Source organism: Nyctereutes procyonoides, unplaced genomic scaffold, assembly GCF_905146905.1.
Source record: "Nyctereutes procyonoides isolate TBG_1078 unplaced genomic scaffold, NYPRO_anot_genome, whole genome shotgun sequence".
Taxonomy (NCBI): domain Eukaryota; kingdom Metazoa; phylum Chordata; class Mammalia; order Carnivora; family Canidae; genus Nyctereutes; species Nyctereutes procyonoides.
In genome coordinates, this window is record NW_026575137.1 from 14,378,200 (window position 1) to 14,397,209 (window position 19,010).

At 34.8% G+C, this 19,010-nt stretch overlaps 1 protein-coding gene across 7 annotated transcripts in view; it reads left to right on the top strand.

The window, feature by feature from the left end:
- VPS13B (vacuolar protein sorting 13 homolog B) overlaps positions 1-19,010 on the top strand; it is a 748,802-nt gene that overhangs the window by 483,004 nt on the left and 246,788 nt on the right. For all 7 annotated transcript variants that reach the window (XM_055303543.1, XM_055303538.1, XM_055303542.1 and 4 more), the window contains one exon: positions 3,074-3,217. In XM_055303543.1, the coding sequence (XP_055159518.1) occupies positions 3,074-3,217 (144 nt within the window). The remainder of the gene's footprint in view (positions 1-3,073; positions 3,218-19,010) is intronic.

The window sequence follows — 19,010 nt, forward strand, 5'->3', positions numbered from 1 at the left end:
TCAATGATTCATCACTTACATACAACATCTAGTGTTCATCACAAGTGCCCTCCTTAATACCCATCACCCATTTAGCTCATCACCCACTTTCCTCCCCTCCAATCACCACTCTCCATTTGTTCTCTAAAGTTAAGAGTCTCTTATGGTTTGCCTCTTTCTCTCCTCTTTTTTTTTTTCACATCCCCTGTGAAACAGATGAACATCTGTTTGTTTCTTAAATTCCACCTATGAACAAAATCATATCATATGGCATTTGTCTTTTTCTGACTGGCTTATTTCAGTTAGTATAATACACTCAAGCTCCATCCATATCATTGCAAATGGCAAGATTTCATTCTATTTCATGGCTGAGTAATATTCCACTGTATATATATACCACATCTTGTCTATCCTTTCATTAGTTGATGAACTTTTGGACTCTTTCCATCATTTGGCTATAATGCTGCTATAAACATTGGGGTGCATGTCCCCCTCTCAAGTCAGTATGTTTGTATTCCTTAGGTAAATACCTAATAGTGCAATTGCTGGCCCTTCTGAGATATTTACTGAATGAATAAAAAAACATATAAAAAAAGTTAAAAGTAGATACCTTGAGTCATTCAGTATTTTTTTAAAAGATTTATTTATTTATTTTGGAGAGAGGGAGAGAGTGAGCATGCAAATGCATGGGGGGACAGGCAATGGGAGAGACTCTTCAAGCAGACTGCCTGCTGAGCTCCATGGAGCCAGACACAGGGCTCCATCCCATGAGCCGTGAGATCATGACTTGAGCCAAAATGAAGAGTCTGCCACTCAATTGACTGAGCCACCCAGGTGCCCCACTATCCTTTTATAGATGAAGAAACTGAAACTTAGACTAACTCAATAACTTGTCCATATTTTCACAAGTAGTAAGTGACAAAGCATGATTTGAACCCAGGCTGGTCTGGCTCCAGACCCTGCACTCTTACTTAACCTCTTTCTAATGAAAACAACAACACTGAGAGAGAACTCATTTCTGATCTGGATGACTTTATTTAGTATATAGAGAATTTTACATGGATTACCTGACTTAGTCCTCACAACATCCTTGTGAAAGCAATACTAGGGGATCCCTGGGTGGCTCAGCGGTTTGGCACCTGCTTTTGGCCCAGGGCGCAATCCTGGAGTCCCGGGATCGAGTCCCATGTCGGGCTCCTGGCATGGAGCCTGCTTCTCCCTCTGCCTGTGTCTCTGCCTCTCTCTCTCTCTCTGTGTCTATCATAAATAAATAAATAAACCTTTAAAAAAATAAGAAAGCAATACTATTAGTATCCATGTTTTATAGATCTGAAAACTGAGATCTAAAGAGGTTAGGTAACTCAGCCAATGTTACTAACCAGTTACTGGTGGATCCAGGTTTCAAGACTGATCACTATGGTGTACCGCCTCCATGCTTAGAATAGGAATGTAATAATAATGTGATCCATCATAATTTTAAAAGTATTCTTAGAAATTTATATTATGCTAGGGCATCTGTGTGGCTGAGGCAGTTAAGTGTCTGCCTTCGGCTCAGGTCATGATCCCAAGGTCCTGGGATCGAGCCATGCATCTGGCTCCCTGCTCAGCAGAGGAGTCTGCCTCTTCCTCTCCCTCTGCTCCTCCTGCCTGCTCATGTGCTGTCTCTTACTCTCTGTCTCTCTCTCTCTCAAATCTTCAAAGAAAAACAAATTTATATTATGCTAAAAACTTTGTAAACTTTTTGGTCATTCACAGTTATAGGCAGTTATTATGAAAAGTTCAGAAAAAATAAGATTAAATGTTACTCTAAGCTGGTTAAACTTCATATTCATTCACTTTTAAAAATAATGTTTTGTATATTTTATTTATGTAATGTTTATAATTGCCCTATAGCAAAAATTAGGCTAGGCATAGTATCTTATATCCACCAAAGGTGTATAAAAATTAAGTAGGTGTACTACTATCTTATAGCAATTTAGTAACATGAATATATTTCTTTTCATCATTACTTGAGGAATAAATGAATTCTAACTCTAATAAGTAAATACAGGGAACTTGTGGGGGAAAAGGTTATTTAATCACAAAAAGAAAAGGAATATTCATTTCTAACATGCTATTCTTTATGGCTGTATTAAAATCTACTCTAAGCCGTGTACTTTGCATTTGGGGCCCTCATAAGTCTCCTTAAATCCATTCCTTTAAATGACACTAGTAAGGAGAAGGTTCATTGGGCATTTCCAAGCATTTGAACTTTGTCCACATTCACTTCATGACAGGAGACAGAACTTCTGCTTTACTAAGTGAAACTTTGGGGTTTTTTTTTTTTTCTTCTTTTTTCCTTCTCTGAATGGTTTTCTAATGATGAATGTTGGAATGATTTAAGTTATGCAGAACCCCACCAGTTAAGTAGTGGACATCTACCTAAAGCAGCCAAGATTTTAGCAGCTTGAAGAAGTGAAATTAATTAGTCTAGCTGTCTTTGGCTTCAGCACTATTTTGTTACAAATCATTTGGAGTGTATGCTTTGGAGAATACTCAAACCATACCACTTGTGATTGTAATTGCTTGCCTACAATTGCCAGTTTACATCTGTCTGCCCAACTAAATTGTGATCTCCCCAAGAGCAGGTTTCCATTCAAAGCCAACCTATTCTTTCTGCTATCCCTAGCAGCTGAGTATACTGCATGTTACTTAGGAGATGCTCAGTAAATATTTGTTAGTGTGAATGAATGAACAGGATTTGGCTAAAGAATTACATCATCACTTACATATGGAAATGATGTTAGTAGTTTGAAGTATAAAATGCCAGATGTATATGAAATGATAAAAAAAATTAATGTTTGTGTTGTTTGTTTCCCTGCAACTAGTGCATGGCCCAGTGCACAGCAGGACCTCATAAATGTTTATTAAATTAATCCATTAAACTATGTTGAGTGGCTGTGCTCTCCATCTCTGCTATTCTCATTAACATATGAACTTGAGTCCCAGGAGAATTCATCAACATAGTAAAGGTCAAATAAGTAAGAATGACAAATTATCATCTAATGGCTATCATGTATCTTTATGTATATTCAACTTTTTTTTTCTCCTCCAGGAGATTTTAGTGTGTGGCCATTCCTTGGAAGTGAATATAACCACAGACCTGGACTTCTTCCTAAGTGTGGCTCAAGTTCAACTCTTACATCAGTTAATAGTAGCAAATATGATTGGACTAGAACCATCAAGCAAGGCCAAAGAGGTAACTATTACCTGATTTTGATTAGTCTTACTGCATTTGTGCCAACTTGACATTCATAATAGGAAAACTAGAATTAAATGTTTTCTGCTAATTATTCTATATTTAATTTTATTCAAAATATGATCATATATTATTTTGGATTGATGTTCTTTATTTTTGAAATTTGTCTGGTCTCTTTTCGTATCATATACTTTTGCAAAATGTCTGTGGCCTACCCTCAGAAAAGCCTCTATTAAAAATATGGTTTTGGTATCCTGCTGCAATTTTTAAAGTACAACACAAGAAACATGGTATAGCTTTCACTTACATACATTACAGGGTTCAGGACTCTTTTGGAAGTGAACATGCAATAGTACTATGGGAATATCTTCAGTAAATAACTTCTAAAGTATTCATTTTCCATGCTCAGTGAAGAACAGACACAATCATAAAAGTTGAATGACTGCCTAGAATTTTAATTTTGATCCGGTGTTCATTGGAAACCGGCATTGTAACCACAAAGCATGTCAGCATGAAACAAAGAACGTTGCTTATTAGATTCTCTCAAGATATGTTTTCTTTGCTTTTTGTTTCCATACTTCTGTAATCCTATCTGTACTTAAAGTATATCTCCTATAAAAACTCAAGTGAAGAAACAGTTTATCTGTGAAAAGGAAATTGGTTTTATTTTAGTCAAGAGTTATACAGAAGACTAAGTTCTATTTATTAAGCAGGAGGGGAAGGAAGAAGTATTTGCTGAGAGCTACTTGATGCTAGGCAATGTGCCACGCATTTTCATGTAAGTTCTTTCATTGTATCTCTCAGCATATTATCACAACCACCTTGTGAGGTTGATATGGACATTATTAACATTTTATGTTTTAGGGTCTTGAGGCTCAGAGATGGTAAGTGACCTGCCTGAAATCACTCATACATAGCTTAAAAACAGTGGAACTGAAATTTTAATTTAAGTCTTTCAAGTCAGTGCTCTTTCCATTCTACCACAGTTTGTGGATTATAACTATTATATTAGTCTCTTAATCATCTTTATTTTTAAAAAATTATTTTAAAATGATAAAGCTTTTACCTTTTATAACTGAAGATACTAGACCATCTTTTACCACTCATGACCTCTATTTGCTCAGTATCTTTTTTTTCTTGTTTTTTTAATTGAGAGAAAGCAAGAGAGAGTGGGGGGAGGGGCTGAGGAAGATGGGGAGAGAGAGAATTTTAAGCAGGCTCCACACCCAGCACAGAGCCCTACTCAGGGTTTGATCTCACAACCCTGAGATCATGACCTGAGCTGAAATCTGGAGTTGGATGCTTAACCAACTGAGCCATCCAGGTGCCCTTTGCTCAGTATCTTTTTTAAAAAAGGCTGTAGAGCTATGCAGTTTCTAAAATATCAATTTTTTTCTAATACACATTATTGGATCCATAAGGATGTAATTATAAGACCTGAAAATAAATAGAGCAAAAAATATTTCCCTGTGGCATTTTCGATGAAGTCCTTAAAGCAAATTGGGTTGGAAACAATATTTTACATTCCTATATTGTTTGTGCCAAGTGTATAAATCTCTTACATCAGTGAAATCTAATTCATAGGTTTCTGATGTGTTTTAGGAATATATACAACTTACCGAATTTGTTAACTCTTTACCTACTTTTGGCAATTATAAATAAAGCTTCTATAAACATGCATTTGCAGACTTTTGTGTGGACGTAAGTTTTCAGTTCCTTTGGGTAAATGCAAAGGAGTGTGATTCCTGGATCAAATGGTCGGAATATGTTTAGTTATGTAAGAAACCACCAAACTGTCTTCCAAAGTAGTTTGTACCATTTTGCGCTCCCACCAGCACTGAACGAGACAGTTCCTGTTACTGCACGATCTTAGCAGCATTTGGTGTTTTCAGTGGTCTAGATTTTGGGCATTTTATTAGGTGTGTAATGATATCTCTTATTTTTTAATATGCATCTCCCTGATGATATATGAAATGGAACATCTTTTCCTATGCATATGCTTATCTTCCATCTGCAAATCTTCTTTGGTGAGGTGTCTGTAAAAGTCTTTGGCTCATTTTTTAATTGGTTTGTTTTCTTACTGCTGAGTTTTAAGACTTTCTTTGTATATTTTGGATAACAGTCCTTTATCAGATGTGACTTTTGCAAATATTTTCTCCTAGTTTATGGATTGTTTTCTATCCTTGAATACTTGATACTATCTTTCACAGAACAGAAGTTTCTAATTTTAATTATTTCTTTCATGGATCATGTCTTTGGTGTTTTATCTAACAGGCATCACCATACCCAAGATCATCTAGGTTTTCTCTTATGTTCTCTTCTAAAAGTTTTATAGTGTGTGTTTTACATTTAAGTCTAATGTCCATTTTGAGTTCATTTTTCTGAAGGGGGTTTGGTCTGTATGTAAAATTCATTATTTTGCATGTGAATGTCTAGTTATTCCAGCTCCATTTGTTGAAGAGATTGTCTTTGCTCCACGTATTCCCTTTGCTTCTTTGTCAAAGATCATTTGACTGAATTCATGAGGGTCTATTTCTGGCTATTTATTGTGTTCTATTGACCTATTTGTCCATTCTTTCACCAATACCACACTGTCTTGATTACTTTAATTTCATAGTAAGTCTTAAGGTAGGGTAGTGTTAGTCCACCAACTTTGTTCTTCTCTTTATTATATAAGCTGTTATGGCTCTTTTGCCTCTGTAAACCTTTAGAATCAGTTTGCCAATAGCCATTAAATAAATTACTGGAATTCTGTGTGTGTGTATGTGTTTTTTTTTAAGATTTTATTTATTTATTCATGAGACAGAGAGAGAGAGAGAGGCACAGACACAGGCAGAGGGAGAAGCAGGCTCCATTCCATGTAGGGAGCCTGACGTGGGACTCGATCCCGGGTCCCCAGGACCACACCCTGGACTGAAGGCGGTGCTAAACCGCTGAGCCACCCAAGCTGCCCAAATTACTGGAATTTTGATTGGGATACATTGAATCTATAGATCAAGCTGAGAGATGACATCTTGACAATATTCATTTTTCTTATCTCTGAACACGGAATATCTCTCCACTTACTTAGCTCCTTGATTCTGTTCGTCTGAGTTTTACAGTTTTTCTTATATAGATCTTGTATATATTTTGTTAGATTTATATCTAAGAATTTCATTTTTTGATATGTTAATATAAATGCTATTGTGTTTTTAATTTCAAATTCTACTTGTTCATTGTTAATATATAGAAATGTAATGTAATTGACTTTTGTGTTATCACTTATTCATTTGAAGGGTTTTTATGTTGATTCTTTCAGATTTTCTATTATAGACAGCCCTGCCATCTGTAAACAGGGACAGATCTTCTGTTCCAAACTGTAATAATTTTATTTCCTTTTCTTGCCTTATTGTACTAGCAAGGACTTCCTGTCTTGAAAAATAGTGATGAGAAAGGACATCCTTGTCTTCTGTCTGATCTTAATGGGAAAATTTCAGGTTTCTCACTGAGGGTTTTTTGTAGATAATGTTTATCAACTTGAGGTCACTTCTGTCTATTCCTAGTTTACTGAGAGTTTTTATCATGAATGGGTTTAGATTTTGTCAAATGCTTTTTATATATCCATTCATATGATTTCTCATTTTAAGTGTGTTGATGTGATATAGATTACATTAATTGAGGTTTTCTTTAAGATTTTATGTATTTATTTGAGAGTGAGAAAGAGAGAGCACAGTAGGGCAGAGGAGCAGAGGAAGAGAGAGAAGCAGCCTCCCCACTAAGCAGGGAGCCAGATATTGGGCTGATCCTAAGACGGAGATCATGAACTGAGCCAAAGGCAGATGCTTAATGACTGAGCCACCCAGGTGCCCTAATTGAATTTTAAATGTTAAACAAGCCTTGCAATACTTGGGATAAATCCTACTTAGGGTAGTATATAATTCTTTCTTTCTTTCTTTCTTTCTTTCTTTCTTTCTTTCTTTTTCTCTTTCCTTTTCTCTTTCTTTCTTTTTTCTTTCTTTTTCTTTCTTTCTTTTCTTTCCTTTCTTTTCTCTTTTCTCTTTTCTTTTCTTTCTTTTCTTTTCTTTTCTTTTCTTTTCTTTTTTCTTTTCTTTTCTTTTCTTTTCTTTTCTTTTCTTTTCTTTTTTTCTTTTCTTTTCTTTTCTTTTCTTTTCTTTTCTTTTCTTTTCTTTTCTTTTCTTTTCTTTTCTTTCTTCTTTTCTTTCCACAGAGAAAGAGAGAGGCAGAGACATAGGCAGAGGAGAAGCAGGCTCCTTGCAGAGAGCCCAATGTGGGACCCGATCCTGGGACTCCAGGATCATGCCCTGGGCCGAAGGCAGGCACTAAACCACTGAGCCACCCAAAGATCCCTATATAATTCTTTTTACACATTGTTGGATTATATTTGCTAGTATTTTGTTGAAGATTTTTGTGTCTTTGTTCCTGAGAGATATTGGTCTATAGTTTCCTTTTCTTATGTCTTTTTCTGGTTTGGCTATTAGGCAATGCTGACCCATAGATTGAGTTAGGAAATATTTCTTCTGCTTATGTCCTCTGAAAGAGATTGTAGAGAAGTGGTATAATCTCTTCTTAAAGGTTGCTAGAAATTATCATTAAACCCATCTAGGCCTGATGCTTTCTTTTTTGGAAGGTTATTAATTAATTGTTGCTTCAGTTTCTCTAATAGATATAGGCCTATTCAGATTCTCGGTTTCTTCTTGTGTGAGTTTTATCTGATTGTTTTTCAAGAAATTGGTCCATTTTCTTGAAATGGTTATCAGATGTGTGTGGGCATGGACTTGTTTATAATATTCCTTTATTATTCTTTTTATTTCCATAGGATCTATAGTGATGTCCCCTCTTTCATTACTGATATTAGTAATTTGATTCCTTCCTCCCTTTTTTTTTTTAGTTAGCCTAACTAGAGGCTTTTATTGATTTTTGCCCTAATTCTTATTATTTCTTTTCTTCTTGCTTTGAATAGTGATAATATTTCCAGACAATCTTTGACAGGCTTAATTTAAAGATTAATTTTAAAAGTTATTCAAGAATGTGGTAGATGATTTTTGTTAGTAGGGGAAACATGTACACTCTAAACAAAGGGGAACAAAGATGGACAAACCTTTGAAAATAGAAGTGAGAAACAGTGGAATAATCTAAGGATTATTGCTAAAACCAGTATATAATATTAATCTTGATTGTTTGGACAGCTAACACACAAACTAAAGAGTACATAGCTAAAAGAGAAGCACTTCAGGCAATAAAATGACCACATGATAGTTTAGGCAAATTGTCTTTCATGTTGATCAAAACTTTTCTAATGTTTTTGCTCTGAAAAATGTACTCTAGAAGAGGTGAGGCCACTGAATCAATCACTCTATTTTTGTATTCTTTGATTTTCATTTGTCCCCTTCGAGTGCTATGCCTTTCATGACTGCTGGCTCCCAGGATATTTCTTTTTTAAACTAACCGTTCTTGTTTCTCTCTATATATTATGACAGCCCGAGAAAGAACATAAGAGAAATAAACATTTAATATTCAAAAAGCCAAAGTGCATCTCCTATTTACAAATTACATGTCCTTTCATACTCCGTTCTGTAATTCATCTCTATGACAACAATTGATTCTATGACAGTAGAATAACAGTCAGTAATGTTTTTGGGTTTCTTACATCCTATTTCCCTGCCATTTACTTGAGGTCAGAGCCAACCTCCTAGACAATTTCAGAGTCAAATCCAAATGTACAATTCTAACTTTTCTCTGGAAATAAAGCTCCACTACTCATCCTTGATTTCTGGTAGAGCTTTGGTGATTTACACAATTGATTTACCCTTTAAAAACTCTTTGCTTTCTTGCAAGACCATCTTGGTCTCATAAAGGCCCAATCGTATAAAAATGGTTATTAGTAATATAATAAGAATTAACAAGAGAGAGAGAGTTCAGTAACACGAACCAGTAAATATCAGGAAAGTTTTGAAAGTGAATGTGAATAAACAGAAAACTAAAGAATTTTAATTTATCCAAGTCTATCTATGAAGAATAATACAGGCCATTTTTATATGATAAAAGAAAACTAAATCATAAGTTTTCCTAAAGCTGTTAGTATATAGGACATTATAAGGAGTTGTTAAAAAAACAAACAAGAGGGGATCCCTGGGTGGCGCAGCGGTTTGGCGCCTGCCTTTGGCCCAGGGCGCGATCCTGGAGACCCGGGATCGAATCCCACGTCGGGCTCCCGGTGCATGGAGCCTGCTTCTCCCTCTGCCTGTGTCTCTGCCCCTCTCTCTCTCTGTGTGACTATCATAAATAAATAAAAATTAAAAAAAAAAAAAACAAGAAACCCTACCTTTATATCATTTTATTTCAGTTGCTATCACACAAAAATACAGCATGTAGAAAATTCGTATCACCTTTTATGTTAGACTGCTTTAAACTGAGATGAAAGCTGAGTAGCCTATCTGAAATATGTGAAACCATAAGCAGTATAGATAAGATACTAAAAATAGCCTGTTAACTTGAAATGGTTTATTTTTTATAACGCAGTTTTATTTTTATCAAAGTAATACGTGAACAACTGTTGCTAAACTAAACATATCAAAATAGTATGAGTCTCTTAATAACCCCACCTCAACCTTTTTAACTACTTTAACTCTTCTGGTATTTATCCTCATATTTCTGAATATAATGAAAGACTACCATCTCTTGATTTACTCATTCATGTATTACCTATTCACTTGTTATCTTCCTTTAGATGAGGATTCCATCTCTTAAACTTCTTTCCATTCTTCCATCTTCTCAATATTCTAACAGCATATTTTTAAAGTCAATACAAATTATTTTTCTTATAAAGTCTATGTAAATATTGTTCATTGCTTAGCAAAGTAGTACATTATTGTCATAGTTCCTGTGATTGTTTTTCCTAAAGTTGATCATTGCCACATTCTTTATTTGCTCAGGTTTTTAAAAAAATCTCTGCCTCTTTTCTCCATCCCAACCCCAGCTCCCACCAGAGACTCTACTGAATGCCAGCAATTTAATTTTTCACACTTTGCAACTTACAAAAAAATGTCACCCCCTCACCCCCTCAGAATGATTTTTCCTAAGTTCTTCCTTCCTTCTCCATTCTGGACTAGTAGTTCTCTAAACCTACTCACTTAACACAAAAGAGTCAGATGAGAGAAGATTGTGATTTTGAGGTTAATGTAAAGTTTAGAGAAACTATAGAGTATCAAGTAACTAATTTTTATATGAATATAAATTAGTAAAATTGCCAATATTTTTATCCACCCTTCCAAAATACTAAGTATTTGAATTCATATATAGAAACATATTAGTACAGAAAATATTATAATAGGATATGATATATGGCTAACATAGTTTGCTTGTGTGCTTTTACAGTTTGCTATAAGACAATATAAAATGTTGGACTTTTTTGCTACGTACTTTGATTGACTAAATGCCCTATGGAATAGTGGTGGAAGTTGTTTTTTTTATGGTATTATTACTATTTGAGCGTGGAAATAATCTTCTTTGGAGTCATTCTTCATTTAGGAATTAAAATTCTTGTTTTTTAGTCAATGGTGAAAAACTCTTGCAAGGTATACTTGACCAACTTGAGGATTGCGAGGAATAATTGGAACTAGGAACTTAAGAGTAAAGAAAAGGAGAAGCGACTTTAAGTGGTGGTGTAGTGACAGGTTTTTTGGAGTAGAACATTAGGCAAGATGAGGGAAATAGAGGCAAAGTATACCCTGAGAACACAGGTGAGTGGAGTTGGGTTTTGAAAGTGGAAACTGAGACTGGTGTGGGAGAAGATGTTAGTGTTCTATCTTGCTGTAGGCATGAGTGAGAAAGCCCATCTCAGAGGTCATATATTTCTGCATTAAAAAAGGAGATGGGAATTTTGAATGTTGTGCATGTGGTGACTTCCCATTGGTGTTGCTATGCTAAGTATTTGTTTCCCTTCAGAGGCACCTGGATCGACTACTTGTAACCAAGCAATAAACACAGGTACCAATAAAATATGAATTCAAGCAGAGCCTTAAATGGACAAGAAAGCCTTGGAGGAAATACTCTAAATTTCTTAATCTAGACCTGGAAAAGTTATTAAGTATTTTATTACCTATCCTCTCCAAGAGAAAGACTTCTTAGGTATATTGAACTATCACACCTGTCACAATTTTACTTAGGCCTTGTAGATATTAAAAATATCCTCATTGTCTCCTGATAAACAAGCTTATGCTTAGAAATGCATCATTGCTTCAGGGTACATATTAAACATCAAGAAAAACCATAATGTTTTTAATTTTGTAACCATGCTTATGTTTATCTCATACATATTTCTTGACCAGAAATCCAATGAATGCGTTGTTTTCCTAAGGCTCTCTTAAACTGTCTTTCCTGGTCATATTTAGCAGTATTCATTGAGGGCTTATCATATACCAAATATACTGGCTACAGACTGAAAAAAGGTATGAAAAATAAGTACACTGTGATCCCTGCCCTGTAGGATTTTACAATCTGGTTGGGAAACAAAACATAGATAAATGAATTTATAACTAAGAACTCACAGCAGTAAATGAAAAGTATTAAATGTGCTGTATGGAAAATTAGTAATATAGGAGTGATTCAGAACAGGAGATTATAGTCCAGGTGGTCAGAGATCTAGCTTCACGGAGAAATTGGAATTGAATAGGCAGAAAAGAATGACCTATTTGTTTATTCAATAAATATTGAATCTTTTCTAAATATCAAACACTACAATGAATATTAGGGTGACAGCGTTAAACAAAAGATATAAAGTTTCTGCTTTCATGTTCTAGTGCTTATATATTTCTTTTTTTTCATGAGGAAGATAAGCAATGATAAATAATTAGAGCTAGATCAAGATATATGGTTATATATATATATATATATATATATATATATATACACACACATACACGCATAGCTCGTTGCATACGTCGGATACGTTCACTTTCCATCAGCCCAAAATTAGTCATGTGGTTGCATTTAGCTGCAAGAGAGGCTGAGAAATGTAATCCTTCTACCACATGACCATGTGCCATGCTTAAAATTATTTAACTATGAAAGAAGGGGATGATGAATATTGGGATATAACTGATAGCCTTGGCCACGGAGATTTCAGGGTTACCTGGTAGCCAGAGCTAGAATATTCCTCAGAAAGCAGTTTTCTCTTCAATACTTTGAACTTTATCTCCACTAAAGCCTAAAGTTATCATAAAATGTCAAAAACAATGTTGGCTTACTAATTGCTCAGTGCTGCTATAGTGACAAGTATTGTCTTTGCCCAGCTTCTCTAACGCTCTTTACCTGATGGTAGAACTTCCTTTCCTTTGGCTAAACAACATTCTCCTATGTGATTTTGATAGGGATTCTCATTCCAGAGTAGATATGAGACACAGGCCTGGTCAATCATTGTACTCCATCCCCCTGTCAGTCATTAGCCCAGATATGGACACACTATTTAGACCAGGACAGTGTTTTCTGTGAATACACTGAGAAGAATAAACTCTCTTTCCTATGGATTAAGTCTGGATGTTATCAAGTATATTGGAGCTTTGTTTGACCATGCTTCTCTATTCTCCTTCACCACTATCACATGAAGAAAACCTGTTTTTAAAAAGAGAAAAGAGTTGAATTCACAGAAACAAGGGAAGCTGAAAGATGGAGAGAAAAAGTCTTTGACATCATCTGACATCCTTTGACACAGTTTAGCCAATGAGATACAAAGAGAAGTGTCCAAGAGATTTCTGGGAAAGTCTTTAGCTTCTTACTTTTCACCTTCTTGGAATAACGACAATGGAAGTGACCAGCTACTTGTGACCATTAGGCAAAACATGGTGACAAACATGATGACAAAAACCACATACTAAGGATAGCAAAATAGATAGAAAATGATCCTGAGATGCATGTGACATCATGAAGCCACCGCCACCAGCACTGGACTTTAAGATTTAATGTGAGGAAAATAAACATAAATTAATCCAGTAATATTTGGTTTTTATTACATAAGGACAAACAAAAGCCTCACTGATATACTGTTTCAGTAATTCTAAGATAGAGATAATAAAGCCCAGACAAAGTGCTGAGCACACAGTACAATTTGCTGAAAAATGTTCGCAATGAGTTGGCAAATGGATTCCTAAATTCCTAGGAATTCCTATTTCTGTTCATAGAGAAAAGATAGATGTATGCAATATGCACATCAAAAGAACTGGAAAATATTGGTGATTCACTGAATGCTTAATGGAGACAGGTTGGGTACATATTGTGGAGGGCTTCGTATACTGGACTGAAATGTTTTAAGTAGGTAAGCAATAGAGAGGAGTTGAAGTTAGTTGAAGTATATAATAACTTAAACAGATGTGCTTCTAAGCTCAGATCCATTTTAGACTGAACCTCTCATGTTTTCCTCACATATAGGTAGTTCAAACATACATACCATAGCTACATCTTTCTGGATTCTACTATAATATAATGTATTCTAATACAGTATCAGTATCTATATTTCAGATAGGATTTGAAACAGCTGTAACATATATTATATGGGTTATATATTGAACCCATTATTTCCAGGAGCTACAGTTATTCTTAAAAAAGAAAACAATGCACACACTTTAAAAACTGATAAAACAGAAGGATGAGAAGGCTAAGATTGCCCTGGGTTATGTTCATTTGGCTGCAGTAATTACTCTGTTACTCCTGGCTAGCAAGTAATCATCTTATTAAGCCTGCTTACAGAAATAGTATATATAAGGAGTAACACATGCTCATTTTCAAATCAGTGTTTTAGAGTAAATAAAATTTTTTATGACAAAATAAAAACCATATTTTTAGGGGCAAAGAATAGAACCACATCACTGGGGATCCGAAGGTGGGGTTCTTTGATCCATACACTCCATATCCTGGAGAATAATGTAGACAATTATAACACTAATTGAGCATTTCTTCCTTTGCCCTCTCTCCTTCCTCCTCCACTTAACCACTTGGTATTAGCCACTTCCTTAGATCTCCTTTCCTTTTAGTCTCTGGTAATGACTTACTTGGTAATCCATCCTGTGCATGCTTGGTACCTGCTCTGACACTCTCTTTGGTAGCTAAAAATTATGTTCTTCAAGGAAAATCTCATTTACAAAAAGAAATTTAATTTAGCCATCTGAAAATACACAGAACTTAGTGTGTCTTCAATATTTCTAAAGTAATAAATATTTCCACTAAAGTAAAGTTTCTATTTCTCCAGACTCTTTATTATTTATTGTACTTGGCTTGTCTACAACTATCTAAGGAATAAAGAACTACATAAAGCACCATATCTAACTGTCTATGAAGCATGATAAAATTACATTACAAAAAAATAGTGTTACGATCAAGCTGATCAGAACAGGTAAAACCCCCTGAGCTATATCTTCATCCTCAATTAGAATGCTAGTCTTTCTCATCTATTCTTTTATGTTCATGTTTTTTCCTATCTGTACTAAGTTATAGGTCTTTTCTTTGACCTTGAATCTTATCTCTTTAATAACTGCTCATTTCTCAGATTTTTTAAAAAAATTTCCAGTGCTTTTTTTAATGCCTTATTCCTCATGACCTACAAAAATACTTGTATATCAGTAGGAACAGTCTAGAAACACTGTAGTAAAATAGTTCGTAACTGATTCATTATTATCTTTTCTGAACAAAAATATGATAAATGAGCTAGCTGTTCAAAATAACTGAAGGTCCATGGTTTTCTGGGTTTTCTATATGACAGTTCTAATAAGCAAACTTCTGGGATTTCAGTTACTATTACATAAAAGAACCAACTCTTTAAAAATATTAACATCAGAGCCATGGGAATGTATATAACTCTCATCTGAGATTTCATACATTTTTAAATTGCTTATTTCTAAAACTTTGGCTCTTCATCAAAGGTTTTCTGTAGCAAATGACTAAAAATCCTCTCACAGAGTATAGAGGTATATAAAATAAACACCACAGCCTAAACCCAATAATCTTTCTTCTATACTTTTTAAGATTCCTAGACTTCAGCAAATGTGCTATGTCCCATCTTTCTTTTTACAAATTGGTCCATTCAGTAATACACATTTGGAAGACACAAAAGGATACTTGGGACATGGAATATTCTATATTTTGATTGTGGTGGTTACACAACTGTATGCATTAGTTAAAGACCATCCCCCTATATGTTTCTAACGAGTAAATTTTATTATTTACAAATTACACTCTGGTAAACCTGGCTTTTAAAAGAAGTTTTGCCCATTTGGAAAACATAAAGTCCACTATTAACAGTGATTTCCGTTAATGTCAGAATGTTACTGAGGTGGCTACCCAGAATCCATAGTACCAGCTAACACTTATTAGATACTGATTATGTGCCAGATGGTCTCGGTGGTTTATATAGCTTAACTCCTTTAGTCCTAACAATAACCCCCTGAATTGGGGGCTTTGTCTCAGATTGTACAGATATGGAAACTGAGTGTCAAAGAAGTCACATCTCAGAATACTACTCAGATATAAAAAAAAGAAAGAAAGAAATCTTGCCATTTGCAATGACGTGGATGGAACTAGAAGATACTATGTTGAGTGAAATAGGTCAATCAGAGAAAAACAGTTATCTCACTCATATGTGAAATTTAAGAAACAAAATAGAGGGTCATAGAAGAAAAGAGGAAAAAATAAAACGAGACAAAATCAGAAAGGGAGATAAACCATAAGAGACTCTTAATCAGAGGAAACAAACCAAGGGTTGCTGGAGGGAGAGGAGGTGGGAGAGTGGGGTAACTGGATGATGGACATTAAGGAGGGCATGTGATGTAATGAGTACTTGGTATTATATAAGATGATGAATCACTGACCTCTACCTCTGAAACTAATAATACATTTTATGTTAATTAGTTGAATTTACATTAAAACAAAAGTCACATCATTTGCCCAAGGTTATATAGCTGAATAAGTATCCAAGCCCAGGTATTTGCCCCACTCCCTACTCTGAGAATGTGTTGATTAGAGGTGCTGTTAGAGGTCATTCAGTGTCTTAACTGATTTTTATGTGGGTGTTTTTAAAGAATTAAGCAAAGTCTAGTTTATAGACGACTTTAACTGTTTTTATATAAAATTTACATTTTATTGTATTGCATGGTAAGCTATTGAAGGATCTAAAGCAGCATGACATTATCAAGTTCACATTTGGAATAGTGATAGATGGATTAGGTAGGGAGATCACTGGAAGCTATAGTAGTAATCCAGATGATGAGAGGCTGAATTGAGCACTTATTTAGGGAAGAAGAGGGAAAAAAAAACAGGAATGGGCATTCTCTGCATTTGCATGAAAAGGTGTATATAAGGAGGAAAGCCCTAGGAAGAAAGGTCATAAGTAATTCTTATTATCCTCCCTGAGTAAAAATAGAATAAATGAACTGATTAATCTCAGTACATGTGTTAATGGAAAGATGGTGCTCTAGATCATTCTTTCTCCAGCTGTTCTCAGTTAGATGACAAAGGGCAATGACTCTTCAGCTACATGTTTGCTTATAGGTATCAGTTAGTCCTAAATTCAGAGACCACAGATGGGGATTCTCTTGCACTTTATACCTTCTTGAATTCTTGACCAGCTCTGTATTTCATTTATGCCTCCAAAAAAAAAAAAAAAAAAAAAAAGTTGCAGTGAACTATTGTCTCCTTTTAAAGACTCAAGAAATGGTTATTATTTAGTTGTTTATTGGTTTTATTTCTAAATATGGAAAAGACAAGGATGTTTAAATGTCAATGGTCAGGATTCAGTTGGAAGGGAGGTTGAAATATATTGAGATGAGAAGGAAAAAGCAACAGTGTACCATTCCTAAAATAATGAGAAAATAATTTCCTAAAAATAAAAGCAAGAGGGGTTGATGTTAGGAAGAAGTATACTTCTTCTAATAGAACAAAAGGAGAGAAAGAGAGCATGGTCTCAGATGTAAGTAGATGTAAATAAATTCAACAATTTAGTAGTAAGAAGTTGAGGCAGTGCCTATTTGATTATTCTTTATTCCAGAAATAAGATGTAAGATACCTATTAAGAAATGGTACGGGGCTTGGAGATGGAAGGCAGGAATCTGCTTATTTTATTTAATTTTTTTTTTACCTAGTAAATATAGATTGAAATCTATATAGATGCATACAAATATTGGTAAAATATAAAGATTGCTAAAAATTAAGACCAGAGGAACAATAACACAGCATAATTTCAGGCCACAAGGCCTGAACCTCAGATTTGACTGTTGACTTCCTGGCAGACAAAAGAAAATGAAGACTCAGATACTAATAAATTTATTTAAAGGTTTCTGATTTTTAGAATGTATACGTCATTTTAAGATACATTTCTTGGGACTCCTGGGTGGCTCAGCGGTTGAGCTTTGGCTCAGTTCATGATCCAGGGGCCCAGGGATCAAGTCCCACATTGGGCTCCCTATGGGGAGCCTGCTTCTCCCTCTGTGTGTGTCTCTGCCTCTCTCTGTTTCTCATGAATAAGTAAATAAAATCTTTAAAATAAAATAAAATGCATATCTTATTTTAGAATAGTTTTAGATTTACAGAGAAGTTGTAAAAATAGTATAGAGAGTTCTTAAATACCCTGCATCCATTTTCCCTGTTATTTAACATCTTAAATTTGTATGTGTGGTACATTTGTCACAACTAACGAACTAATGTTGATATAACTATTAACTAAAGTTTATGCTTTGTTCAGATTTCCTCAGTTTTCTAAGAAAATTTTATGAATGTTTTCTGTTTGAAGATCCCATTAATGATACCATGTTACACTTATTGTTATATCTTCATAGGCTCCTCTAGACTATGACACTTTCTCATATTTTCCTTGCTTTTGATTACCTTAACAGTTTTGAGGAGTACTGGTCAGGTATATTTAGAATTTCATTTAATTCGAATTTGTCTGATCCTGGGGAAGGGGTAGTATCTACATAAATCATTTGGAATTGCTTTATACAAGAGTTTTCTATTTTTCATTTAGAATATAGGATATGTATTATAAATAAAATAAATGTGCCTTTCCCATATAATAATTGTATTAATTGATATTAATAGTATCAATTAATAGTATACTATTTACAATAGTATAAATAGTATAAATTACAATTACAGTTAATCCCTTATATGCCAGCCATTTCCTTAGTCCCTCAGAGCTCTAGTATCTTCATCTACACAATGAGAGGTTAAGATTTGGACTGTGCTAGTTGGCTTTCACCTTCCTTTCACTGGCATGTTTGATGACCTGAGGGAAAGCCCAAGACTGACCTCCAGTGGTAATCTGTGCTGCTCCAAGAAATAAATACTTGTTTGTTGCCTTGAGATAAGTTGACACAACCAGGTAGTTAAGAAAAAGTAACCCTTACAGCAAGTCAGTTTCTAATTTATTTATTTATTGATAGTTAATGACAAATTTCAATTTCTCGACAATATGACTAGAGAAATTTCTTTCTAGAAATGACCAAAAATATCTTTTTTCTGTTCTGAAATTTGAACCATTTGGGGAGAAATGAAAACTCTCATCGTGTATACATAACTCTAATTCTGGATATAATCATTCCATAAATGTCTCTTATACTTAGATGATTTACTCCCAGTAATTTAGTAGATGTTGTTAGTACTCTTAAAATAGTTTCTGATGTTGAGGGGATCCCTGGGTGTCTCAGTGGTTTAGCACCTGCCTCTGGCCCAAGGCGTGATCCTGGAGTCCCCAGATCGAGTCCCACATCAGGCTCCCTGCATGGAGCCTGCTTCTCCCTCTGCCTGTGTCTCT